Source organism: Oncorhynchus kisutch, linkage group LG12 (assembly GCF_002021735.2).
Source record: "Oncorhynchus kisutch isolate 150728-3 linkage group LG12, Okis_V2, whole genome shotgun sequence".
Taxonomy (NCBI): Eukaryota; Metazoa; Chordata; class Actinopteri; order Salmoniformes; family Salmonidae; genus Oncorhynchus; species Oncorhynchus kisutch.
Genome location: NC_034185.2, coordinates 35,508,050 through 35,534,545, shown reverse-complemented (window position 1 = coordinate 35,534,545; position 26,496 = coordinate 35,508,050). Strand labels below are relative to the sequence as shown.

The 26,496-nt window shown below is 41.7% G+C and overlaps 2 protein-coding genes across 6 annotated transcripts; one reads left to right on the top strand and one right to left on the bottom strand.

Annotated features, from left to right (window-relative positions):
* Positions 1-741: 741 nt before the first annotated feature.
* On the bottom strand, positions 742-13,495 carry LOC109900931 (platelet-activating factor acetylhydrolase). 3 transcript variants are annotated; one of them, XM_031837455.1, is made up of 11 exons: positions 12,671-13,495; positions 12,344-12,477; positions 11,328-11,478; positions 11,035-11,128; positions 10,004-10,072; positions 9,299-9,479; positions 8,956-9,069; positions 8,454-8,545; positions 6,001-6,180; positions 5,361-5,509; positions 3,442-4,614 (listed from the first exon to the last, which is right to left on the bottom strand). In XM_031837455.1, the coding sequence occupies exons 1-11, from the start codon at positions 12,792-12,794 to the stop codon at positions 4,523-4,525; spliced, it is 1,380 nt and encodes a 459-aa protein (XP_031693315.1). In that variant the 5' UTR covers positions 12,795-13,495; the 3' UTR covers positions 3,442-4,522. The 3 variants fall into 3 exon arrangements, with proteins under 3 accessions (XP_031693316.1, XP_031693317.1, XP_031693315.1); XM_031837456.1 differs by lacking the exons at positions 3,442-4,614; positions 5,361-5,509 and adding an exon at positions 742-919 and having other exon boundaries at positions 6,048-6,180; positions 12,671-12,809; XM_031837457.1 differs by lacking the exons at positions 3,442-4,614; positions 5,361-5,509 and adding an exon at positions 742-994 and having other exon boundaries at positions 6,123-6,180; positions 12,671-12,809.
* On the top strand, positions 13,233-24,757 carry ints9 (integrator complex subunit 9). 3 transcript variants are annotated; one of them, XM_031837454.1, is made up of 16 exons: positions 13,233-13,346; positions 14,199-14,326; positions 14,802-14,862; positions 14,960-15,022; positions 15,166-15,305; positions 15,604-15,690; positions 17,629-17,749; positions 17,845-18,091; positions 18,284-18,464; positions 18,713-18,773; positions 18,967-19,138; positions 19,394-19,518; positions 19,723-19,890; positions 21,557-21,655; positions 21,798-21,935; positions 24,262-24,757. In XM_031837454.1, exons 2-16 carry the CDS (start codon positions 14,262-14,264, stop codon positions 24,436-24,438), a joined length of 1,905 nt encoding a protein of 634 aa, XP_031693314.1. In that variant the 5' UTR covers positions 13,233-13,346; positions 14,199-14,261; the 3' UTR covers positions 24,439-24,757. The 3 variants fall into 3 exon arrangements, with proteins under 3 accessions (XP_031693314.1, XP_020352424.1, XP_031693313.1); XM_020496835.2 differs by having other exon boundaries at positions 13,267-13,851; XM_031837453.1 differs by lacking the exon at positions 13,233-13,346 and adding an exon at positions 13,550-13,851 and having other exon boundaries at positions 14,183-14,326.
* The last annotated feature ends 1,739 nt before the right edge of the window (positions 24,758-26,496 follow it).

Sequence of the window (26,496 nt, the reverse complement as noted above, 5' to 3'; positions counted from 1 at the left end):
AAAGCCATAGAAGCAAAAAGGACAACACAAAAGTTATTGATCAATTCATATAGCCCTTCTTACATGAGCTGATATCTCAAAGCGCTGTGCAGAAACCCAGCCTAAAACCCCAAACAGCAAGCAATGCAGGTGTAGAAGTACGGTGGCTAGGAAAAACTCCCTAAAAAGGCCAAAACCTAGGAAGAAACCTAGAGAGGAACCATGCTATGAGGGGTGGCCAGTCCTCTTCTGGCTGTGCCGGGTGGAGATTATAACAGAACATGGCCAAGATGTTCAAATGTTCATAGATGACCAGTATGGTCAAATAATAATAATCACAGTAGTTGTCGAGGGTGCAGCAAGTCAGCACCTCAGGAGTAAATGTCAGTTGGCTTTTCATAGCCGATCATTAAGAGTATCTCTACCGCTCCTGCTGTCTCTAGAGAGTTGAATACACAGGTCTGGTACAGGTAGCACGTCCGGTGAACAGGTCAGGGTTCCATAGCCGCAGGCAGAACAGTTGAAACTGGAGCAGCACCACGGCCAGGTGGACTGGGCACAGCAATTGATGTACTTCTCACATAACAATTGAGGCAATTGTGTGTTCTTTGGATTGTGAACTGTGAAGTTGATCTGTAAAAAGAAGTTCCTCCTTTGAGGAGGATACACAACTCTGAGGTTTTATTACACTGATAGACTGGTTTCAAATAAGGAAGTGGTTTTGCAAGTACCAGACACAAGACAAATGACAGCAGACCAGAGTGGATTCAGAGATGGTGTTTGTTTTGTTTGGTCTTTTGTGCACAGATCAGCTAAACCAAATAGGTGTGGAAAACAAATCGAATCTTTCACATTGTCATCTCAGACACAATGAATGTATACTCTTTCCGTACTTAATGGTGACCATTTTCCTCTGTGTGGAGGAGGAGTCAGGTGGGACCAGTTTCCTCATGGCCATGATGTTCCCGGCCCACTGGAACTTCTCAGAGTTGATGAAGAAGATGGGCTGCTTTACCCTGCCACACAAAAATGTGAAGTTTTGTTACACAACACAATGCCACAGATGTCACAAGTTTTGAAGTAGTGTGCAAGTGGCATGCTGACTGTAGGAATGTCGACCAGAGCTGTTGCTAGATAATTGAATGTTAATTTCTCTACCACAAGCCATCTCCAACCTAATTTTAGAGAACCACAGATGACGTGTAACCAAGCCAGCCCAAGACCTCCACATCTGGCTTCTGCACCTGCGGGATCGTCTGAGACCAGACACCCGGACAGCTGTGGGTTTGCACAACCAAAGAATTTCTTCACAAACTGTCAGAAACCATCTCAGGGAAGCTCATCTTCATGCTTATCATCCTCACCAGGGAATTCACTTGGTGGGTGAGGAGTCAGGCGCAGGAAGCAGAGAGTTCAGGGGAGTGCTATTTTAATGCACTGAGAAAACACTGAACATAAGCCAACCCTCACAAAAACACAGGGCGTACTGAACAAACAAATGCCCCAAATAGGGGGATTTAAACTGTCCAGGGAAAACCCACAAAATGGGAAAACACAAAACCCATAGACGTGCACACGAGTACACCAAACAGACGATCACAATAATTAATCCCGCATAAGGAACCCTGCGGGCCGGCTGACTAATAAAGCCTTACTACCCAACTCAAAACAGGTGCACACAATCAACACATAAGGAGGGGGAGGAAATAATCAGTAGCAGCTAGTAGGCCGGCGACAACGACCGCCGAGCGCCACCCGAACGGGAAGGGGAGTGTCCTTCGGTCGGAGTCGTGACAGCGCCAAGAGATCCGAACCTCTGGACAAGGTCGCTAGGTGTTATGTTAAAGGTCCAATGCAGCTGTTTTTTTTTTATCTCAATATCAAATAATTTCTGGGTAACAATTAAGTACCTTACTGCTATTGTTTTAAATTAAAATGGTAAACAAATAAACAAAAATAGCTTCTTAGCAAAGACCAATTTCTCAAGCAAGAATTTAGTGTCTTAACAACCGTTCCACAGGTGCATGTTCATTAATTGTTTATGGTTCATTGAACAAGCATGGGAAACAGTTTTAAAACCCTTTACAATGAAGATTTGTGAAGTTATTTGGATTTTTACGAATTGTCCTTGAAAGACAGGGTCCTGAAAAAGGGACATTTCTTTTTAGCTGAGTTTACATTTGAAAACTAAAACGACTGTTTAAATATGAGTAAATTTAGAAGGATAGCTCTTACTTGAAGTTGATCTCTTTACAGAGTGCTTCGATCACTGTTGCTCCACCGAAAGAATGGCCCATCACTGCTATCCGGCACAAGTCCATAGAGTTCTGGGAAAGAGACTCGGCCCGGCCCACCCAGGAAACGCTGGAGCAGTATTTTTTTAAATTTATTTTATTTTATTTTTAAAAATATTTTTTATTAACAACAAATCAATACATAAAGCACATGAGGGAACACAAGCATACATAGATTACAAACAATGGCCAATCGCGCTAGGGGGTACAATATCACATTACAATTACACAATAACCTTAAGGGACATGCATTTACTTACAATTCTAACAGCTTTTTTGTTAGTAGAGCATTTAACCGTCTTAAAATACAGTTCAATTTCTTTTTGTAGGGTAAACGCTGGAGCAGTAGCCAAAGAGGAAGCCAGTCCAGTGACTAGTAGGTTGTGCAGACACACATGCTATTCCAGGTTAGAATCTGGGTCGTTTATCAATTAAACTGTTCAGTGACAATTTCTTGTCAGTTCAATGGCATTTTATTTTAATTCTGTGTCCAGAATTTACTTCTAGATTATTCAGTAATTTGCCTTGCTTTTTCCTTTCGTTATTACTTAAATCACCCAGCTTCACCTCATTTGGCTCAAGTTAGCTATTCGGCTGCTGATCAGAAATGCCTTGGGGCTTGTCAATTTTTCTCAACTATTTGGTGCTATGGACATTCTGTAAAATAACACAATTTTAGGATAGTTGTTGACATTTGTTTCAGTAGTTCTAAACAGAACTCTTTCATCCAGGGCTTTTGCACCATTCTAGTGCATTTAACACCGCAAGATTGATATGTTCAAAATGTTTTTATCATGTTTCTTTTTTGTAATTTTGCCAGTGTGTCAAATATAAAGCACTAGATTTACATATTCCATTATTGTTAGAGTTAGAAAATCAGACATTTCAATGTGAAAGCCTTGGAATTCAATTCAACAATGTCACATGAGAATGTTTTTGTTTTGTTTACACAAGACAACATCTTGCACTTCCTTGGAGTCATTTTCTTTGTCTTTACAGCAGATGCTATGATCTTCTCATACCACCACATCTTCAATGTCCTCCACAATCCGGTGTAGATGTAGCTTGCATTCTATGACATTCCAGAACATCACTAGAAAGTGATGGTGTATAATCTTACGATCATATTTATCACCACATAATTGTCACTGATCAAGGACACAAATACTCGATGTTCACAGTATCCATTTATAGTTGTATACAAATTAGATGCATTGGATTACAGTAGTGTAAATATGAAAAGCATGGAAATGAAGGACAGAAAAATAAGCTGTTACATTTGAGTGTCCCAGTGTTGTATTTATTAGTGGAGTGTTTCCCCCAACTCCAGTCCTCCAATACCCCAAACAGCACACATTGAGGCCAAGACAAGCACACGTGATTCAACTTGTCAACTAATCATCAAGCCCCCCCGAGTAGAATCAGTTTGTCTGGGGCCACAACAATATGTGCTGTTGGGGGTAACCCGAGGAGTTAAGAAACTGCATTAGGCCACACTACTGAAAGTTTTGCAACAGAAAACGGAAAAGGAGCGTTTCTCATTGGCAAGTTCAGGTTGTATACGTGAGTTTTGTGTTTGGTGACTAACAAATACAACCCAGGTGGAAGGACACAGGTAGGCTGCTGTAGGTTAAGGCACATGACACATTTATGGATCTGATTCAAAGGAATCGAGAAACATCTCATCCTTTGTGAGCTAAGTGTAATCAATTTGTTCGATTCTTGTTGTATCTATGCTACCTGATCTCAATCTGTACTCTGTGCAATCATGCTAAATAAACACCAAGTATTTAATCAAAGTCGTAATCACATTAACCATCTAGGGGTTATAAAATGAAATCTTGAAACTGTTAAGACTCCATGATCCAAACAATTTCTAAACCGTACTCTTGAATAATATCCCATACAGGTGTATAATCGCATAGCACACTGCAACCATAACTTTGTTCATGTAAAACATACTGAGTACAGCAGATTGTGTTCTTAGATGCTCTATATAGATACTATGAAACCAAAAAAGCAGTTTCTCAATACTTGGAGATATGCACCCTCGCCGAGCAATCATAATTAGGTACTGGTTAAGATGGCCTGTAGTAGAAATTGCTTTGCATCTATTTTACATTTTGTCTATGATTAAACAGTTTCAAGGCTCAGTGCAACAAATATTGGCACCTTAAGTTCAGCTAGTGGTATTGTCTGGAAATCAAACATCCCCTCTGTGTAAAGTGCACAGTTTAGATGGAATTGAACTAAGGTAGTTCTGTGACATTGGTGCCTGGAATGAGGTTGTCGTCCTTGCCCTCTATTAGATGGTCCCATTGATTGAAGTCTTTATCCATACCTGCAAAACAAAGACAAACACAATTGACACATTACCCACGCAAAGATGACTTTGCTTCCTGTTTTATTAAATGGAAAAACTTTCAGAAGGAAAGAATCTCCAGAACACAGAATGCCATTTGAACATGTCTGATGCACCTGTTAAAGCTGCCTGGAAACCATGAAATTGATTTCCGTCGGGTAAAAATGAGCGTTTGAATCAGGAAAGTTTCCTCTCACGACCTCTACAAGCCAGAATTTTGAATAAAATGTTATTTTAACGTACTTACTTTACCAGTTGTCTGTGCGGTTGGTCCTTTTGGCAGTTGGAATGAGAGACAGCCACAGGAAATTATAATTGCGTAAACTTTTCAAAGCGCCGGTTGTGCTTTCAGAATTCCATCACCTGAATCATGCGTAGAACCATGTAAACACGTGAACGAGCTCAGCAAGTTCATATAGGTGTGTTGTGTATGTATTTTATATTGTGCGCATGGTTCAGGTGATAGAACTCTGAAAGCACTACCAGCGGTTTGAAAATTGATGTAATTATACTTTGGATATATTGTGCATACCACCAAATGGACCAAGTACGTGAAAATACCATTTCATTAAACATTCTAGCTTGCAGAGGTCATGAGAGGAAACTTTCCTGCTTCAAAACGCTCCTTTCTGCCCAACGGAGAATGCAATTCAACATCTGGTTTCCAAGCGACTGTTGAAGCAACCCTCGTTTACAAATCAAATGAACACCATACAGATCCTCACCTAGGTGTCGCTGCAGGAATGCTAGCGATGCTTTATTACAGAGATCGATGGCAACCTGAGGGTTGATTTCTCCTTTCAGCTTCATGATCTTCCCGATCCAATTGCCTGTCAGGAAGGTGAAGTCTGGGAAGCTCTGGTGAACCGTTCCCCTGTGGTGGGAGAATAGAAAAAGAATACTTGAGCGGCCATTGTCATTTTCAGATCACAGAAATGTATTTTCGATTAACCCAACTCCCTGAAAAACAAATGCACGCACACACACACAGACCCTGCAGAGTCCAAAGCCCGGGTCAGCCACAGAAGCAAAAAGGACAACACAAATGTCATTGAGGTGCTTCTCACATAATTGAGGCAATTGTGTGTTCTTTGGATTGTGAACTGTGAAGTTGGACTGTGAAAAGAAGTTCCTCCTTTGAGGAGGATACACAACTCTGAGGTTTTATTACACTGATAGACTGGTTTCAAATAAGGAAGTGGTTTTGTAAGTGCCAGACACGAGATAAATGACAGCAGACCAGAGATGGTGTTAGTTTTGTTTGGTCTTTTGTGCACAGATCAGCTAAACCAAATCGGTGTGGAAAACAAATTGAATCTTTCACATTGTCATCTCAGACACAATGAATGTATACTCTTTCCGTACTTAATGGTGACCATTTTCCTCTGTGTGGAGGAGGAGTCAGGTGGGACCAGTTTCCTCATGGCCATGATGTTCCCGGCCCACTGGAACTTCTCAGAGTTGATGAAGAAGATGGGCTGCTTTACCCTGGTGTAGATCTCCTCATCCAGGGGCAACATCCACGCGTCCAGGGCAATGCCACACCTGAGGAGATCAATAGCATATACACAGTACAAAAAAATGAACGTAAAGTGTTGTTATCATGAGCTAAAATAAAAGATACCAGAAATGTTCCATATGCACAAAACACTCTCTCTCAAATGTTTTGCATAAAATTTGTTCACATACCCGTTAGTGAGCATTTCTGCTTTGCCAAGATTTGACATTGCGTGTCAAGTGGATGGATTATCAAGAAGCTGATAAAACAGCATGATTATTACACAGGTTCAACTTGTGCTGGAGACAATTCCACTCTAAAATATGCAGTTTTGTTACACAACACAATGTAACAAGTTTTGAGAGAGCGTGCAATTGGCATGTAGAGTGTAGGAATGTCCACCAGAGCTGTTGCTAGATAATTGAATCTTCATTTCTCTACCACAAGCCATCTCCAACCTAATTTTTGAGAACCGCAGACAAGGTGCAACCACGCCAGCCCAGGACCTCCACATCCGGCTTCTTCAACTGCGGGATCGTCTGAGACCAGCCACCCGGACAGCTGATGAAACTGTTGGTTTGCACAACCAAAGAATTTCTGCACAAACGGTCAGAAACCATATAAAGGAAGCTCATCTGCATGCTTGTCGTCCTAACCAGGGTCTTGACCTGATTACAGTTTGGCGTCGTAACAAATGCTCATCTTCTGTGGGCGAGCGGTGTGCCGATGTCAACTTGTGAACACAGTGCCCCATGGTGGCGTCGGGGTTATGGTATGGGCCGGCATAAGCTACGGACAACAAACACAATTGCATTTTATCCATGGCAATATTGGATGCACAGAGATACCATGTTGAGATTGAAGCCGACTGTCATGCCTTTCACCCGCCGCCATCACCGCATGTTTCAGCATGATAATGTACAGCCCTATGTCGCAAGGATCTACACTCAATTCTTGGAAGCTGAACATGTCCCAGTTCTTCCATGGCCTGCCTACTCACCAGACATTACCCATTGAGCATGTTTGGGATGCTCTGGATCGATGTGTACAACAGCGTGTTCCAGTTCCCGCCAATATCCAGCAAATTCGCACAGACATTGGAGAGGAGTGGGACAAAATTCCACATTCAACAGCCTGATTAACTCTATGCAAAGGATATGTGTCGCACTGCATGAGGCAGTCACACCAGATACTGACTGGTTTGGTGACTTAATTATTTTTTAAATATTTAAAGGTATCTCTGACCAACAGATGCAAAGCTGTATTCCCAGTTATGTGAAATCCAGATTAGGGACTGATGAATTTATTTCAATTGACTGATTTCCTTATATGAACTGTAACTCAGTAAAATCTTTGAAATTGTTGCATGTTGCGTTTATTTTATTTTTCAGTGTACAACTAATATTATTGTGAGTTTGGGGGGTTAGCCAAGAGATCCGAACCTCTTGACAAGGTCGCTAGGTGTTAGGGTAAAGGTCCAATGCAGCCATTTTAATCTCAACACTAAATTATTTCTGGGTAACAATGAAGTACCTTACTTTGATTTTTTTTTTTAACAATGGTATATATTTTTTTATTGCTTCTCAGTAAAGACCTATTTCTCAAGCAAGAATTTAACTAGGTCTGAGTGGGAACCTGAAAACTGGCTGTTATTGGCAGAAATGGTTGGAACCCTTTCTTTCTTATTGGTCATTTAACTAACATACCGCCTGGTGATGTCAGCAGGCCAAAACTCCATCCCATCAAAACAGGCTGATATTTCAGGCAGTCTTTTCAAACAGCTCTGACACTAAAAGGGCATAATCATCATTTTCACAAGTTCACAGTATTATTCCAACCTCATAGTGCGGAAATACACTTAAAACACAGGAAATCTTGTTTTTTTTACTGCACTGGGCCTTTAAAATGGCAACATTCTCTCTCAGCCTCATGACAAAATGTGTAGAATAGCATTATTATTGATATAACTTGGTAATTTAGCAAGAGAGCTAGGGATTTCTTGGGTCCTCTCTAGCACTTGAAAAACAGACTTATTGGTATAAGCCAACCATCTAAAGGACTGGTCTGCAACATCACACTGAGAAACACTGATTTAGAAGGCATGTCTATCCAAAGTGACACTGTATATTTTCAGTTTACAATATGGAACCATGGGGGAATCAAACTCTGGTGTTAAAGCACCACATTCCAACCAACCATCGAAACCAGAGCTTAAAAATGTGCCACTTGAATACTTTTGTCGAGAGAGAAATGCAATCTACATTTGAAAACTGAAACGACCGTTTAAAAATGGGACTAAATTGAGAGGGATAGCTCTTACTTGAAGTTGACCTCATTGCAGAGGGCTTCGATCACTGTTGCCCCACCGAAAGAATGGCCCATCACTGCTATCCGGCACAAGTCCATAGAGTTCTGGGAAAGAGGGAAGATACAGGGTGAGGTCATTCATTACCAGCATCATAGGATATGATTGAAATGCCAGGGTATGATCCAAACAGAAGACAAGTAATCGTAATACAAGTTTTTACGCAAGTTACCTGAATATGAATCGATTGTTCATGCACAACACTTAGGGCCTGTTTATTATCCAATGTGGAGGAATATCCCTTTAGAATATATAATTTAACTGATGAAAACAGATGGCCTTGCTTATTTAGTTTATTCTACAAGAAAAGGGGGGTTATAAAGTAACTTGGTGTGTTGTGATTAAGCTGAGCGTTATCTAAAAAGGCAGTGTATTTAGCCATTCACGACAGCAGAGAACACAAAAGGTTCAAGAGTTGCCGGTCGCTGATTCTTCCATTTCAGACAAAAATAGTCACCGCCAAAGTCATCCAGTCAAACTCTGTCCCGAGCACGTTCTCCATCTTCTTTCCCGAGTTGATTTGGATGAGTATATCCAAAGCCTTTATGCATTCATCGGCTCTCTGTAACACCTATGAAGAGTTCATTTCAAATTTCTAAATGTTAATTTGTCTTCCTAACTGAAGGCAATGCAAATGTGGAGAAACACAATACTCCTCAATGTTATGGCAGTAGTGGTATTGCATTCATAAGTCAAATGTATTACTCTAATGTAGGCTACTGAGGAATGGATCAAACATTCCGAAATCTACACATGACATTGTATGTGACATATTGATTTCTGTATATTACTATGTGTACCTGTTTATTCCTGAGGGGGAATTCACTCTCGCCTGGTTTCAGAGATCTGTAGTACATCCATTCCTCTAGCAGGTTCTCTGGGGCCCCAGGGTTGGGTTTAGGCGGCAGCGACTCCTCTTCTTTCTCCTCAGGCTCTTCAGTCTTTCCATGGTAGAAGAATGTGGCAGCGGCAGATTCATCCCTCGAGTAAAACAACGAATAAGAATTCTCTTTCAGCGGCACAAATACTGACATGTTATTTTGGTTGTTGTAAAACGCTGCCACGTGAAAAATTACACTGAAGTTCACAGCAGGAAGCTTAACCTGTATAGTGTGATGGGCTTTAGGCCATAACCCCATGACAGATGGGGTTAGGCCATAGAACAGGCATTATGTTATCCATATAGTACTATAGTACTGATAGAAATGTGATGACCTAATTTGTACCATTGTCTGCATATCCTTCCCACTCCCACCCTGAGATAAACAGGCAGGCCGCTCACGCCTGTAGCCTATGTGGGGGAGACGGTCTGTGTATTTACGGAGAGTACTCTGTCATCGTTAGCTTAAGTAACTGTAATATAGACTGGAGCATTCCTTCCTCTGCCCATTGGATTCGGGAGTGCTTTTCAGACAAAGTCTCTTTTCATGAATGAAGTGGACAGAGACTGTGGACAGTGTGTGTAGAGAATGGGAGAGAGTGTGTGTAAAGAGCATGTGGATTACCTGTGTTCCACTGCTGCTACTATGAAACCCTGTGAGGCCAGTTCTGCGCATATGGCTGAATATAAAGTTCTGGGGGGGAGATGTAAGGCATAAAATAATGTCCTTATAAGAATAGATAATGTGGAGAATGTACAGTACCTACAGAAAGTATTCACACCCCTTGACTTTTTCCACATTTTGTTGTGTTACAGAGTAGCCTTAAACTGGACAAGTCGGTAGCAAAGGGGGTCAACACTTATTGACTCAAGACATTTCAGCTTTTCATTTTTAAAAAGTGTCAAAAAAGCACAAGTCCACTTTGACATTATGGAGTATTGTGTGTAGACCAGTGACACACAATCTCAATTTAAGCCATTTTCAATTCAGGCTGTAACACCAGTGGTGGAAAAAGTACCTAATTGTCAGACTCGAGTAAAAGTATAGATACCTTAATAGAGTGTTACTCAAGTAAAAGTGAAGGTCACACAGTAAAATAGTACTTGGGTAAAAGTATTTGGTTTAAAATATACTTAGGTATCAAAAGTAGAAGTAAAAGTGTAAATCATTTCAAATTCCTTATATTAAGCAAAGCAGACAGCACCATTTTCTGGTTTTTAAAATGTACAGATAGCCAGGGGCACACTCCAACACTCAGACATTATTTACAAAAGATGCATGTGTTAAGTGAGTCTGCCAGATCAGAGGCAGTAGGGATGACCATGTATTCTCTTGATAAGTGTGTCAATTTCACAATTTCCCTGTCCTGCTAAGCATATAAACAAGTCATTTGGGTTGTCAGGGAAAATGTATGGAGTAAAAAGTACAATATTGTCTTTAGGAAGTGTAAATAAAGGTTGTCAAAAATATAAATAGTAATGTACAGATGCCCCAAAAAACTACTGAAGTAGTACTTTAAAGTATTTTGACTTCAGTACTTTACACCACTGTGTAACACAATAAAATGTGGATAAAGTCAAGGGGTGTGAATACTTTCTGAAGGCACTGTACATGTAATGTGAACAATTAAATGCTTAAACAACTTCTGTTTGTACCTGAAAGCTCCAAGTCCATGAGAGAAGACAACTACTGGACACTTCCCATTCTGTTTATATGGGGCATTCATGGCAGCAGGTATCTTAAAAGATCCTTTGCAAAAAAAAAACATGTTAAAACAACTCAAATACAGTTTTGTGAGTGATTGAATAACATATAATTTACACTGGATAAAACATGGTACTGCATAAAACATGGTACATCTAGCCTACCCGAGTTGTACGACATGTTCCAGGATCACTATAGCTAAAAGAAACTAAATGGTAATTTATCATAGAATAAATATATTTACCAAAGAGGTAATTAAAAATCAGTTCACTCAGGCCTCTGTTGATGTTCATGAAGTCTGCAAGCCCATAGAAATATTCTTTGCTTGGGATCCAGTCTGGTTTTTCCGCATCCTCGTATGCTACACATGGATAGTATAGCCGAAAGAAGGTACCCTAGTGACAGACAATTTTAGCATGGTCTCAGAATTTCCTATTATTCTGTAGGTGAATCCAAGACACTCCATTTAGTATGATCACTCATTTGGTATGATGTTTCATATAGTCTGTATTAATTTGTGGATTTCCATCATCCATTTTGTGTATGTTATGAATAGAAATTTGTACAAAGTTACAAATTAAAATGCATACAATGTTAGGAATTTCCAAAATGTACAATAGGTTACGAATGTACAAACGTATGATATGTTACGAATTCCAATTTGTTGCGGCTCACATTAGCTTAGTGGCTAACACTTACGCTTGCTAGCTCTAGGGGTTAAGGTTAGGAGTTAGGTTAAAGGGTTATGGTTAGCTAAAAGGGTTAAGATTAGGGGAATCAAATCTAAGTTTATTTGTCACGTGTGCTGAATACAAAGCCCTAAGCAACAGTGTAATGTTTAAATTAAAAAAATAGGCATTAGGTAAACAATAGCTAAGTAAAGAAATAAAATATAAAATGACAGTGAAAATATCAGGTTATAAAAAAGTTAAGGTTTGGGGGTGGGTAAGCACTACATGATAAGTAGTTGAAAAGTAAGCAAAAAAAATTAAAACTGTAGAAAAGTTGCTAATAAGCTAAAATGCTAACGTTGTCCATGATACGAATCAAACAAATCCACCCCCTTTCGTTTTACCACAATGCCTTATTAAGTAACCTTGTATCTTATGTAACCATACCAAAGTTAACATGTCATACTAATTTCAGTCTCACGGATTTACGTTTACTATGTTACGTCAAGTCTATGAGACCAGTCTGACAGTTTCAATAGTTGTTACCAGTTAGTTTTGCATTTAGGAAAATGAAAACAACACTGTTTACCTTTACAGTATGATCCATCATGAAATCTGAACATCCCACGGCATTGGGCCCTTTTGCTGGGGGGATCCCCAGATGGTTATTACAGGTGGTTGAATTTCCCATTCCTGCGAATAGACTCAACTTGCACCTCAGATCTGTCAAAGGCAGTAAACAGATTAGAATGTCACCGAGCCAGCTAGCTTTGTTGCAACCAAGAGAGTTAGTACAATGTAAAAAATAAATTTAAAAAACTATTGGTCTTCGAAGCTATAAGAGTCCATCATTAGCTAAATCGACCTCAGTTGCTAGGTTGACTAGTAGCTGATAAAGTTAGTTAGATATAGTTACCGGTGCAGCAGTTTCTCGTTGGGAACAAGTCGGGAACATTTGTTGTGACGATGAAGTCAAATACTTTATCAGTAAACCAAGATAGACCACAGCCTGTCGTTTCCAATGTGAACAAATGAGTCATAGTGGGCAGAGCCAAGCACGAGCCTGCGAGATCCTATTGGCGTTTCTAGCAAACATCTGCATATGTCCGCTAGGGAACGCCTACTCTGAAGTGCGCGTGCGCAATAACTCAAATTCGCCTTTGCGCACCTTCTAAATAAAGCGATTTAAAAAAAACTTTTGCAAAGGCTAAAGTCTAAAGGCTAAAGTCTTCCTAGTCTATTCTTTTCGTAACAGATTTTAGTTTTGGAAACAGAATACTGTATTGAGATCAAATGTTTCATCGATGAGAAAATGTGCAGAATTTCGGCTAAATTCACCTCGTTCCATATTGTCCAACTGTCCGCCCATCTCCCTACCATATTTGGTAGTGAGTGGAAACGCCAAGCGGATGCTTCACATTTTACATCCAGTGAAATATCTGTCTCGTTGTTCTATCTATTAAGTGGTCCACCGACTGACGTATATAGTTGTTAAGTTTAGTGTTAGCATTTGCTATCGACAGACTGACAGCTACAGGGCACGGTCTTGGCGTCTCTCTCTGCATGGCTTCTATGTAGTAATATGTGTGTAGGTAGGCAATCTGTTTGAGATGATTTGCGTCCCATCATGGAATTCATGTAACGTTAGCTAACTAATTTCGCGTGTATCCAAAGATTATGGATATACTGTCAAGATACATATCTGTCCCCTAACAATAGCAGTTATTGACCACAAAGCGGCACGGCAGGCTGTTTAGCTTCCGCCTGTTATTTATTTGGATTGGTGGATACATCTCATTATTGTAATCAATATTTGAATATTGAATAAGGGTTGTAGACGTCAACCGTCTGTATTCAATGGAGAGATGCTACGCTACGAGCCTCATCACATGAATATGCATAGCCACTCTCTCCCAATAGTGTTCAGGTCAAGGATGAACTCTTTCATGCAAGGACACTTGGTACTCCACAACTGTAGGTGGTGGTAAATTCAACTATTTATATTTGCAACAAAGCGGTATTCCAAAAGTAAGAATTGTCCACAATGCTGTAGATAGACTTGATTTGTCTACATTATAATCGATAAAGATGAAATTGGTGAGTTGATCCAACATGAGGAGAATTTACCATGAACATACACTATCTTTTGTATGCTAATGCAGTTGATATGGCTTCTTGGCTAGGCTAGCTGGTTAGCCAAATACCGGTAGCTCTTTTTATTTGCCATGACTAGCATGTTAACGTTACCTTGCTAACAGTTAACGAACTGCAATTAGTTATCACACATTAGCACGTTTTTGAACACTGACAAGCCAGCAACCAATTATTGACAAGACCGTTTTTCTGTTGCATTTGCTATGCAAGTTGCTATTGTTGTTGTTCTAGCTAACTTCGCTATCATGCCTGTTGAGAGATAACATGTGTGTAGCATCTCTTTCTTTCAGTACTGTCTGTCAGGTCACCCCACCCTGCCTTGCAATGTCCTCAAATTCAAATCCACCACCATCATGTTGGACTGTGGGCTGGACACGACCTCTGTCCTGCAGTTTCTACCACTGCCTCTGGTGCACAGGTGAGACTAAAATGATGGTCACAACACAGGAGGCTGGTGGCACCTTCATTTGGGAGAATGGGCTTGTGCTAATGGCTGGAGCGGAATCAGTGGAATGGTATCAAATACATAACATCAAACACATGGTTCCTATTCATGTCTATTCCCTACGTTCCGGACATTATTATGAACCGTCCTCTCAGCAGCAGCCTGTGGTTCACAAGAGTGCTGCTGTACATCGGCCACAAAGCAGTTAGCATTGGGGTGGTCTCGTGTTGCACACCTCGAAAACCACATTGTTGTCATGACTCCCATTTATGAAAGCCTGGTTCTCAACGAGGCTAGCATTGAGGCTACATCTTCTCCCCCCCCCCCCCCCCCCCCCCCCAAAAAAAAGAATCCCTTAGGTTAACATTACAAAGATATTTACCATTAAGACATATTTCCCCCTACATCTGCCATGCCGTGATGATCGAGTACCCTCTCTCTTTTCCAGCCCAAGGCTTTCCAAGCTCCCTGGATGGGTGTCTAAAGATGGCACAATAAACCTTGAGAAGGTATGAGGTCACATTTTGTTTCATGTCTATTTCATCTACAATGGATTTATTCATAATTTGAGTTGACCAACATTCCTCCACACATGTTTACCTTCAGGAGCTGAAAGAGTGTGCAGGTCGCGTCTTTGTAGACTCACAGCCAGAGTTCTGTCTCCCTGAGGTAATGTAAACCTGGATATAATTCAGACCTTGAACCTGTAAATACAATTATCCTGGGCACTTCATAATTCACTGTGGGTAACATCATCCCATGTTAATGTGGTAGTCTTACTTATCGTGTCCTTGTTCATCTTCCTCACTCAGAAAGAGCTGCTGGACCTGTCCACCATAGACGTCATCCTGATCTCCAACTACCATTGTATGATGGCCCTGCCTTACATCACCGAGCACACAGGCTTCACTGGGACTGTGTATGCCACAGAACCAACGCTGCAGATCGGCAGGTAGGGAGGGTGACTTGCCGTGACTAGAATCATCTGTCACATTCTAGAATCACATTCTAGAATTGGCAGCAATTTCAGAAAAATGGCAAATCACATTCTAGAATCACTAGGATTGGCAACACAGGGAATGTAAAGACTTGTTGGCAACATTGGAGAAAAAATGTAGTGATTCTAGAATGTGATTCTAGCAATTCACTTTTTAGAATCACATTCTAGAATCATTAGAATGGAAACATTCCAGAAAAAATGTCAAGGGGATCTTGAATATCACCAGCTGATTCTACCCATCTGCCCTCAGACTTCTGATGGAGGAGCTGGTAAACTTCATGGAGAGAGTTCCCAAGGCCCAGTCTGCTACCTGCTGGAAGTATAAGGAAATACAAAGGTATGGCTTGGTGACAGGCCTGACCAATGTCCTCCATGTATTAGTTTAGGATATGTCAATTTATGATAAACATGTAATTCACAAACTGAGAGCACACTATTTTCATGAGAAAAAAACATCATATAGAGCAGGGGTATTCAACCGGGGGTCTGACAAGTAATCATGATTACTTGACAAGTAATTACATCATCTTCACAGCCCTAGTTAGGTGTGCTTGCTGAAGGTGAAGCACAATTCTAGATTTCTTGAATACTCTCATTATTTATTACTATTATTCTATTTGCTCTAGCGCTTAACCATTTAAAATGTGCATAAAATTAACATGGGTTGGAATGAGAAGCATAGAAACACAGTGGTAGCTATTCAAAATGCTCCTACTCCTTAGCCAATTAAGCTACAAGATCAACTTTAAAACGTTCAGGCTATCCTAACTTAAAATTCGTATAAACTTTGATAAACTATAACAATATACATTTGCATTAATTGGGATAAAATAACTCGCCAACAGTAAAGCTAAAACTCACCAGAAGCAGGCAGAGTGAGGCAGGTGGAAAAGACGGGACAGGCAGATTATTGACTGTATGCTAGTGTAACAGTTTTGCTTCCGTCCCTCTCCTCGCCCCAACCTTAGCTCAAATCAGGAACCCTCTGAACACATCAACAACTGCCTCCCATGAAGCATCGTTACCTATCGCTCCACAAAAGCCCCGCGGCAGAGCAAAGGGAAACAACTACTTCAAGGTCTCAGAGCAAGTGACGTCACCGATTGAAACGTTAATAGCGCGCACCCCGCTAACTAGCTAGCCATTTCACACCGGTTACACTCACACCCCTTTTGACCACCTCCTTTTCCGCAGAAACCAGTGATCCGGGTCAACAGCATCAATGTAACAGTATTGCTTCCATTCCTACCTGGGCTCGAACCAGGGACCCTCTGCACACATAGACAACAGTCACCCTTGAAGCATCGTTACACATCACTCCACAAAAGCCGCGGCTTTGGCAGAGCAAGGGGAAACAACTACTTCAAGGTCTCAGAGCAAGTGACGTCACCGATTGAAACGCTATTAGCACGCACCGCTAACTAGCTAGCCATTTCACACCGGTTACACTAGCAGGATTGGCCAATTCTTCAATCATCTTTGCCGGTAGCAATGTTGTGTTTCCTTAAGTGGAGGAATTGGTTTAATTTAGCATGTATGGTAAAGCCTCAAGCCTTAGCTACCTCTTCCAATTCAAATGAGCTTGAAAGATGTGAATAATGACCTTTTATGTGTTGTGTGATACAGCGCCATCGTTAAACGCAAAAATAGAGAAGCCTTCTAATTGAGCGAGGTGTCAAAGCGGACAACACTCCAGCCCGGCTTCTGTTGAGTCATTATAATTCAAAACAACGCATTCTAAAATAAATGACATGCTCTCATTTGAGTTTAGCCATTACATTTTAAACCGTTCAAGCTAGAGACACCAAACCAACTTTCACATGTTCAGGCAATCCTATCCAATCAATTAGCCAGTCAGTCAGTCAATACAGTTCTCCGTCTAACTACTTTTCCAGCTATAACCAGTCCCTAACACCAGTCCCTGTCTGTAGATTTCACCTTGCCATCTCTTTCTTGTAATTAAGCAGTCACTACCACTACTGCAACTTATTTCAATATCATAAATACGTTTTTTTTTTTTTTAAAGCTAGCAAGCACACACATTTTCTTCATGAAATGTACTTCTCCAGTTTGGAGTTGCCTGTTAGCTAGAAAGGTTATGTTAGAGTTTACATTTCTTCTAATTGTAATGTGGGGAGGTCGAAATAATGAAACTATCTACCAAATCTATTCATTTTAAAATGTTGATTACTTGTCGTTATTTGCTAAGATGATGGGGGTCCCTGGGCAAGAAAAGATTAAAGACCCTTGATATAGAGACTGAATGTCTTTTTAGGCTTCTCCCTGGCCCGCTGAAGGATGCTGTTGAAGTGTCGACTTGGAAGAGATGCTACAGTATGCAGGATGTAAACTCTGCTCTCAGCAAGGTGCAGCTCGTGGGCTACTCGCAGAAAGTGGTAAGAGATCCGTCTTGTGCACTATAATTCAAACACACACACACACACTAATTCACCTAATAACTTAAGCTAACTTTTATAATTTCTCTCTCCAGGAGCTGTTTGGCGCCGTGCAGGTCACACCCCTGAGCTCTGGTTACTCATTGGGTAGCTCTAACTGGATCATCCAATCACATTATGAGAAGGTTTCGTATGTCTCTGGCTCCTCCCTCCTCACCACACATCCACAGCCCATGGATCAGAGCTCCCTAAAGAACAGTGACGTTCTGATTCTGACGGGCCTCACGCAGATGCCAACCGCCAACCCAGATGGCATGCTAGGGGACTTCTGCAGTAACCTAGGTATGTGGTGTCCTGTTCCCAGATCGGTTTGTACTGTCTTGCCAACTCCTATGGTCATTGGCTTTCATCAGTGTCCATTGCTCCATCAACAGTGCAATTACCTAATCTTTGCTTTTAGACAGGTACACAGAAAGCTAACTACAGGTTGACCTATGACGTTGTGTCGGACCAAACTGTCTGTTGTGCTTGTAGCCATGACGATCCGTGCGGGTGGCAACGTGCTGGTGCCATGCTATTCCTCGGGGGTGATCTATGACCTCCTGGAGTGTCTTTACCAGTTCATAGAGAACGCCAATCTAGGCTCCACCCCCTTCTACTTCATCTCGCCCGTCGCCAACAGCTCTCTGGAGTTCTCACAGATCTTCGCAGAGTGGTGAGTTCCAGAGCCATAGAATTCAAATTCTTCTAGCACATTCTTTCTATGACCAGTGCTTTTTGAGCTGTCTGTAGATTTCACCTTGCCATCTCTTTCTTGTAATTATTATTATTAAAAAATAAAAAATAAATCTTAATAAGACAAACCTGTAAAAAACGTTAACCTGGGTTAAACAAAAAATGACTGTTGGTAGCAAACTTGCCCCTGGAGATAAGTATTTTCCCCTCTCCCTACACGTCCAACAGGCTTTGTCACAATAAGCAGTCCAAGGTCTACCTTCCAGAACCTCCTTTCCCTCACGCTGAGGTAAGGCTCTGTCTTTAAATTCATTTGTTTTAAAGAGAGTTGCTGCCATATGAAATTATATTGCACCGTGCATTTAATTTGTATCTTTGACTTACTCAATCTATCAGAACTTTTTATACATTTTAACCAAAATGTTCTTTATAATTTAGCTGTATGTTGGCCTATCTCTGACACTTGTCTATATATGTTTCAGCTGATTCAGACGAACAAGTTGAAGCACTACCCCAGTATCCATGGCGACTTCAGCAGTGAGTTCCGGCAACCGTGTGTGGTGTTCACCGGACACCCATCTCTTCGCTTCGGGGATGTGGTGCACTTCATGGAACTGTGGGGAAAATCCAGCCTCAACACTATAATCTTCACTGGTGAGTACAACTGTACCAGAACATGGCAAGTTACCAGCCATGGTACCGTGTCCTTAATCTTGTGCTAGCTAGATAGTCTGTCACAAGAGACCTGACCTGCCCTTAAAGCTTTGTGGTCTATAAGAAATATAATTAGTAGACAATATAAAACAAAACGCCAGATTCCGTGGTCCCAAGGCGCCTTTCGTTACGGTCTGTGCCTAAAATATGTGATCTAATAAATGAACTGTTGAAATGGTTCTCTTACTCCCATAGAACCAGACTTCTCCTACCTGGATGCGTTAGCCCCGTACCAGCCCCTAGCCATGAAGTGTGTGTACTGCCCCATTGACACTCGGCTCAACTTCCACCAGGTCTCCAAGCTGCTCAAGGAGGTCCAGGTACTCAATTCACTCAATATCTGGAACCTTTTTTTTTCTTTTTTTTTTTAAGTGACTGAATCTATTTTGAGTTCAAAATGAAAGTGAAGAGATACTGAGTTTTTTCAAATCAACCACAATTATACATGTATAATGTAATGTTACTTTTTTTTCACCTTGGACGCATTCTTCCTCTACCTTTTTGCACATAACCTCCCCTCCCAGCCTCTCCATGTGGTGTGTCCAGAGCAGTACACCCAGCCCCCACCAGCCCAGTCCCACCGCTCAGACTTGATGCTGGAGCTGCAGCCCCCTCCCATGCCCTATCGCCGCTGCTCTGTGCTGGGCCTACCCTTCAGACGCCGCTGGGAACGCATCCAGCTGCTGCCAGATGTAGGCCCTGTTGCAACACACTTGTCTGACGTTTCTATACTCCTAAGTCTCGTTCATCACTCTGCTGTTTTGAAGAAGCCTGGAAATCGGGGCTAGCTACAGTGGGGCAAAAAAATATTTACTCAGCCACCAATTGTGCAAGTTCTTCCACTTAAAAAGATGAGAGGCCTGTAATTTTCATCATAGGTACACTTCAACTATGACAGACAAAATGAGAAAAAAAAATCCAGAAAATCACATTGTAGGATTTTTAATGAATTTATTTGCAAATTATTGTGGAAAATAAGTATTTGGTCACCTACAAACAAGCAAGATTTCTGGCTCTCACAGACCTGTTACTTCTTCTTTAAGAGGCTCCTCTGTCCTCCACTCATTACCTGGTATTAATGGCACCTGTTTGAACTCGTTATCAGTATAAAAGACACCTGTCCACAACCTCAAACAGTCACATTCCAAACTCCACTATGGCCAAGACCAAAGAGCTGTCAATGGACACCAGAAACAAAATTGTAGACCTGCACCAGGCTGGGAAGACTGAATCTGCAATAGGTAAGCAGCTTGGTTTGAAGAAATCAACTGTGGGAGCAATTATTAGGAAATGGAAGACGTACAAGACCACTGATAATCTCCCTCGATCTGGGGCTCCACGCAAGATCTCACCCCGTGGGGTCAAAATGATCACAAGAACAGTGAGAAAAAATCCCAGAACCACACGGGGGGACCTAGTGAATAACCTGCAGAGAGCTGGGACCAAAGTAACAAAGCCTACCATCAGTAACACACTACGCCGCCAGGGACTCAAATCCTGCAGTGCCAGACGTGTCACCCTGCGCAAGCCAGTACATGTCCAGGCCCGTCTGAAGTTTGCTAGAGAGCATTTGGATGATCCAGAAGAAGATTGGGAGAATGTCATATGGTCAGATGAAACCAAAATATAACTTTTTGGTAAAAACTCAACTCGTCGTGTTTGGAGGACAAAGAATGCTGAGTTGCATCCAAAGAACACCATACCTACAGTGAAGCATGGGGGTGGAAACATCATGCTTTGGGGCTGTTTTTCTGCAAAGGGACCAGGACGACTGATCCGTGTAAAGGAAAGAATGAATGGGGCCATGTATCGTGAGATTTTGAGTGAAAACCTCCTTCCATCAGCAAGGGTATTGAAGATGAAACGTGGCTGGGTCTTTCAGCATGACAATGATCCCAAACACACCGCCCGGGCAATGAAGGAGTGGCTTCATAAGAAGTATTTCAAGGTCCTGGAGTGGCCTAGCCAGTCTCCAGATCTCAACCCCATAGAAAATCTTTGGAGGGAGTTGAAAGTCCGTGTTGCCCAGCAACAGCCCCAAAACATCACTGCTCAGGAGACCTGCATGGAGGAATGGGCCAAAATACCAGCAACAGTGTGTGAAAACCTTGTGAAGACTTACAGAAAACGTTTGACCTTATTTTCCACCATAATTTTTTTGTCTACCTACGATGAAAATTACAGGCCTCTCATCTTTTTAAGTGGGAGAACTTGCACAATTGGTGGCTGACTAAATACTTTTTTGCCCCACTGTATATATAAACCTCTTCTGGCCAAAAGTAGTGTGCACTATATGGAACATTTAGGGTGTTGTTTAGTTTTTTTTTCTAACAGTCTCTAAACCCCTACCCTCTGTAGCTGGCCAAATCCCTAGTGCCCTCTGAGATCAAACCTGGCATCTCTGTAGCAACTGTGTCCGCAGTTCTGCAGTCCAAGGATAACAAGCATACGTTGCAGGTCAGTGTGAGTGTAGGTTTTGTGTGTGTGTGTGCGTAATTGTGTGTTGAAAAAGTAAATTGCCCAGAAAGGAAAATTCATTAGTATCAGCAGCAAAGCTGTGATGTATACACCACTAACTATCTTGTCTGTGTGCTACCAGCCAGTCCCTAAGCCCCCTCCGCTGCCCCCCAGTAAGAAGAGGAAGCGTGTAGTAGAGGAGCCCCCAGAAGTGCTGGCCCCCAAACCCCTGCTCAGTGGAGCTGTACCCCTGGAAGCCTTCTTAGCCATGCTACACAAGGTGAGAACAGGGCAGAACGACTGCCCCCTCTTATTGAAGCCATGGAGGTTAAAGGTCGACCGCAGTACTGCAGTCATTGCTTGTAGGAAACAGGGCCCCCCATTATAGTGAATGGAAAAATACAAAGCAATCTTTGTGTAAATAAAGACAATCACGTTACCAGAAGTTGCTTCTAATACACCAGATGTATGTCCTTGAACTGATTATTTTAGAATCGAACACAGAGGTTATAAGGATAATATAGTTGCTAATGGCAGCCTGCAGTACCCTGGTCAGACTTCAACTTGAGTTACTCAATGAGGGGGCAGCACTGAGCTAGCCTGCAACATCACTTCCTGGAATAGCTCAAACTGCGCATGTTATTTCTGCCATGAGACGCCATCTTAACCGACTTAATTTGGCTTCAATCCGCTATTGAGTCTAAACATAAGAATAAATAATGTCACATGTGGATGTGTCCATTTATTTTTTATTTTGGGTGAGCGGGGGACACCTTCAAAGCATTGGACACTGATTACATATGTGTATGCCTTTCCCCTATTCCTTTGGCATCAGCATATCTTAAGAGACGGGGTTCATGTAAACAGTATGGTGATAGCTCTCCCTCCAAATTACCAATTGTCTCAGGAGAGCTTCTGCCTTGCACTTCGGTGCCTTCATATACAGTGCCTTGCGAAAGTATTCGGCCCCCTTGAACTTTGCGACCTTTTGCCACATTTCAGGCTTCAAACATAAAGATATAGAACTGTATTTTTTTGTGAAGAATCAACAACAAGTGGGACACAATCATGAAGTGGAACGACATTTATTGGATATTTCAAACTTTTTTAACATATCAAAAACTGAAAAATTGGGCGTGCAAAATTATTCAGCCCCTTTACTTTCAGTGCAGCAAACTCTCTCCAGAAGTTCAGTGAGGATCTCTGAATGATCCAATGTTGACCTAAATGACTAATGATGATAAATACAATCCACCTGTGTGTAATCAAGTCTCCGTATAAATGCACCTGCACTGTGATAGTCTCAGAGGTCCGTTAAAAGCGCAGAGAGCATCATGAAGAACAAGGAACACACCAGGCAGGTCCGAGATACTGTTGTGAAGAAGTTTAAAGCCGGATTTGGATACAAAAAGATTTCCCAAGCTTTAAACATCCCAAGGAGCACTGTGCAAGCGATAATATTGAAATGGAAGGAGTATCAGACCACTGCAAATCTACCAAGACCTGGCCGTCCCTCTAAACTTTCAGCTCATACAAGGAGAAGACTGATCAGAGATGCAGCCAAGAGGCCCATGATCACTCTGGATGAACTGCAGAGATCTACAGCTGAGGTGGGAGACTGTCCATAGGACAACAATCAGTTGTATATTGCACAAATCTGGCCTTTATGGAAGAGTGGCAAGAAGAAAGCCATTTCTTAAAGATATCCATAAAAAGTGTCGTTTAAAGTTTGCCACAAGCCACCTGGGAGACACACCAAACATGTGGAAGAAGGTGCTCTGGTCAGATGAAACCAAAATTGAACTTTTGGCAACAATGCAAAACGTTATGTTTGGCGTAAAAGCAACACAGCTCATCACAATGAACACACCATCCCCACTGTCAAACATGGTGGTGGCAGCATCATGGTTTGGGCCTGCTTTTCTTCAGCAGGGACAGGGAAGATGGTTAAAATGGATGGGAAGATGGATGGAGCCAAATACAGGACCATTCTGGAAGAAAACCAGATGGAGTCTGCAAAAGACCTGAGACTGGGACGGAGATTTGTCTTCCAACAAGACAATGATCCAAAACATAAAGCAAAATCTACAATGGAATGGTTCAAAAATAAACATATCCAGGTGTTAGAATGGCCAAGTCAAAGTCCAGACCTGAATCCAATCGAGAATCTGTGGAAAGAACTGAAAACTGCTGTTCACAAATGCTCTCCATCCAACCTCACTGAGCTCGAGCTGTTTTGCAAATTTCAGTCTCTCGATGTGCAAAACTGATAGAGACATACCCCAAGCGACTTACAGCTGTAATCGCAGCAAAAGGTGGCGCTAGAAAGTATTAACTTAAGGGGGCTGAATAATTTTGCACGCCCAATTTTTCAGTTTTTGATTTGTTAAAAAAGTTTGAAATATCCAATAAATGTCGTTCCACTTCATGATTGTGTCCCACTTGTTGTTGATTCTTCACAAAAAAAATACAGTTTTATATCTTTATGTTTGAAGCCTGAAATGTGGCAAAAGGTCGCAAAGTTCAAGGGGGCCGAATACTTTCGCAAGGCACTGTATGCACCCATTTAGGCTCAGCGGTCCTTCTTCCTTTCTCTTCCTTCCCAGCACGGTATCACGGAGGTCAAGGTAGAGGAGACCGCAGACGGCCACATTCTGCACCTGCAGGCCGAGGACACCCTGATCCAGCTGGAGGAGGACGGGACACACATTGTGTGTGACGACAACGAGCCACTCCGTACCGCTCTCAGGGATCTGGTGCTGCGTTTCCTCATGAAACTCTGACCTTTCCCCCTGACTTCAACGGCACCGATTTTCCTCACTGTGCGCGTTTGAGTGTTACATTGCAGTTGGCAACTGCAGACGGACTGTTCTGCAAATCTGGCATTCTAAATGGCTACTTATTATATGGTAGATCAGTCCATCTAGTCACCAACTGCTATGTAGTCAATCTCAAACATGCACTTTCTCTACTGCAATAGCTGGAAGTGGCTTCCTCGGCTTGTCTCCTCTGTTCAGCTGGTGATGTCATTGTTGTTTGTTTTGTATGTAAGCAGGTAGTACTTTTATAAATAGTCTTGTAATAAACTACATTAAGGAAAAAGTTAGTAACTTTTATTGATTCAAAAGAAACATCCCACACACAAAAAAATGTCCAGGACCAATATTAGAATTAGTTCTGAAGGGTCCTGTATTCACTAGCAAATACACTTTCATTCGAGTCTTTTCAGGGTAAAGTAACAAACAGTGAGAAGTCAATTGTCCTCTCTCCACCAAGGATGAAGTGAAAATTCCTCCGGATTCCACAGGAGGGTGTGACAGTGCTTTACAGACGCCATTTTGTAGAATTCCTTATTCCATAATTGCAGTTCCTCAATACTGTCACTTGGAGGTCATGCTGATAGAGTACAATACTAGAATAGGCTCCATTTAGTCAAAGTACATCACTGCCAAATGCTTTAAGACAGGACAGCTCAACCCTCTATTATGCCTGATTAGATTTCACAATTTACAGGGAAAATAATTGTTATAGCTTAAACTCTCGTGACATGACCAAGTCCACATTTCTTCAGTGAAGGGGTCTGTAGCCAGGTTTTGGCTCGGGACTGGAGCAAGACCAATTGGAACAGAAGAGTTTGTTTATTTTAGTTGTCATGATTTTGATGTTCCCCTAACAGGATTGAGCTGATAAGCCTCAGTGTGGAAACAAACTATAGAACCAGCTTTTAGGTTACAAAATACAGTTGAAGTCAGAAGTTCACATACACCATAGCCAAATACATTTTAAACTCAGTGGATCACCATTTTATTTTAATGTGAAATGTCATAATAGTAATTTATTTCAGCTTTTATTTCTTTCATCACATTCCCAGTGGGTCAGAAGTTTACATATACTCAATTAGTATTGGTCAAACATTTCAGGTAGCCTTCCACAAGCTTCCCACAATAAGTTGGGTGAATTTTGGCCAATCCTCCTGACAGAGCTGGTGTAACTGTGTCAGGTTTGAAGGCCTCCTTGCTCGCACACGTTTTTTCAGTTTTGCACACACATTTTCTATGGGATTGAGGTTTTGTGATGGCCACTCCAATACCTTGACTTTGTTGTCCTTAAGCCATTTTGCCACAACTTTGGAAGTGTGATTGGGGTCATTGTCCACTTGGAAGACCCATTTGCAACCAAGCTTTAACTGATGTCTTGAGATGTTGCTTCAATATATCCACATTTTCCTACCTCATGATGCCATCTATTTTGTGAAGTGCACCAGTCCCTCCTGCAGCAAAGCACTCCCACAACATGATGCTGCCACCCCCGTGCTTCACGGTTGGGATGGTGTTCTTCGGCTTGCAAGCCTCCCCCTCTTTCCTCCAAACATAACGATGGTGATTATGGCCAAACAGTTATATTTCTGTTTCATCAGACCAGAGGATATTTCTCCAAAAAGTATGATCTTTGTCCCCATGTGCAGTTACAAATCATACTCTGGCTTTTTTAAATGGCGGTTTTGAAGCAGCGGCCTCTTCATTGCTGAGCGGCCTTTCAGGTTATGTCAATATAGGATTAGTTTTACTGTGGATATAGATACTTTTGTACCTGTTTTCTCCAGCATCTTCACAAGGTCCTTTGCTGTTGTTCTGGGATTGATTTGCACTTTTTGCACCAAAGTATGTTCATCTCTAGGAGACCGAACGCGTCTCCTTCCTGAGCGGTATGACGGCTGCGTTTTCCCATGGTGTTAATACTTGCGTACTATTGTTTGTACAGATGAACGTGGTACCTTCAGGCATTTGGAAATTTCTCCCAAGGAAGAACCAGACTTCTGGAGGTCTACAATCTTTTTTCTG

Excerpts from the sequence above, each read along its gene's own strand:
- LOC109900931 (XM_031837455.1), bottom strand. The coding sequence starts at position 12,794 with ATGACTCATTTGTTCACATTGGAAACGACAGGCTGTGGTCTATCTTGG. Across the intron at positions 11,129-11,327 it reads GATTTTTAATTACCTCTTTG|GATCTTTTAAGATACCTGCT; the intron begins GTAAATATATTT and ends TTTTTTGCAAAG. Across the intron at positions 9,070-9,298 it reads TCCCCCTCAGGAATAAACAG|GTGTTACAGAGAGCCGATGA; the intron begins GTACACATAGTA and ends AACTCTTCATAG.
- ints9 (XM_020496835.2), top strand. Across the intron at positions 14,863-14,959 it reads GCACAATAAACCTTGAGAAG|GAGCTGAAAGAGTGTGCAGG; the intron begins GTATGAGGTCAC and ends GTTTACCTTCAG. Across the intron at positions 19,891-21,556 it reads GCATCCAGCTGCTGCCAGAT|CTGGCCAAATCCCTAGTGCC; the intron begins GTAGGCCCTGTT and ends TACCCTCTGTAG.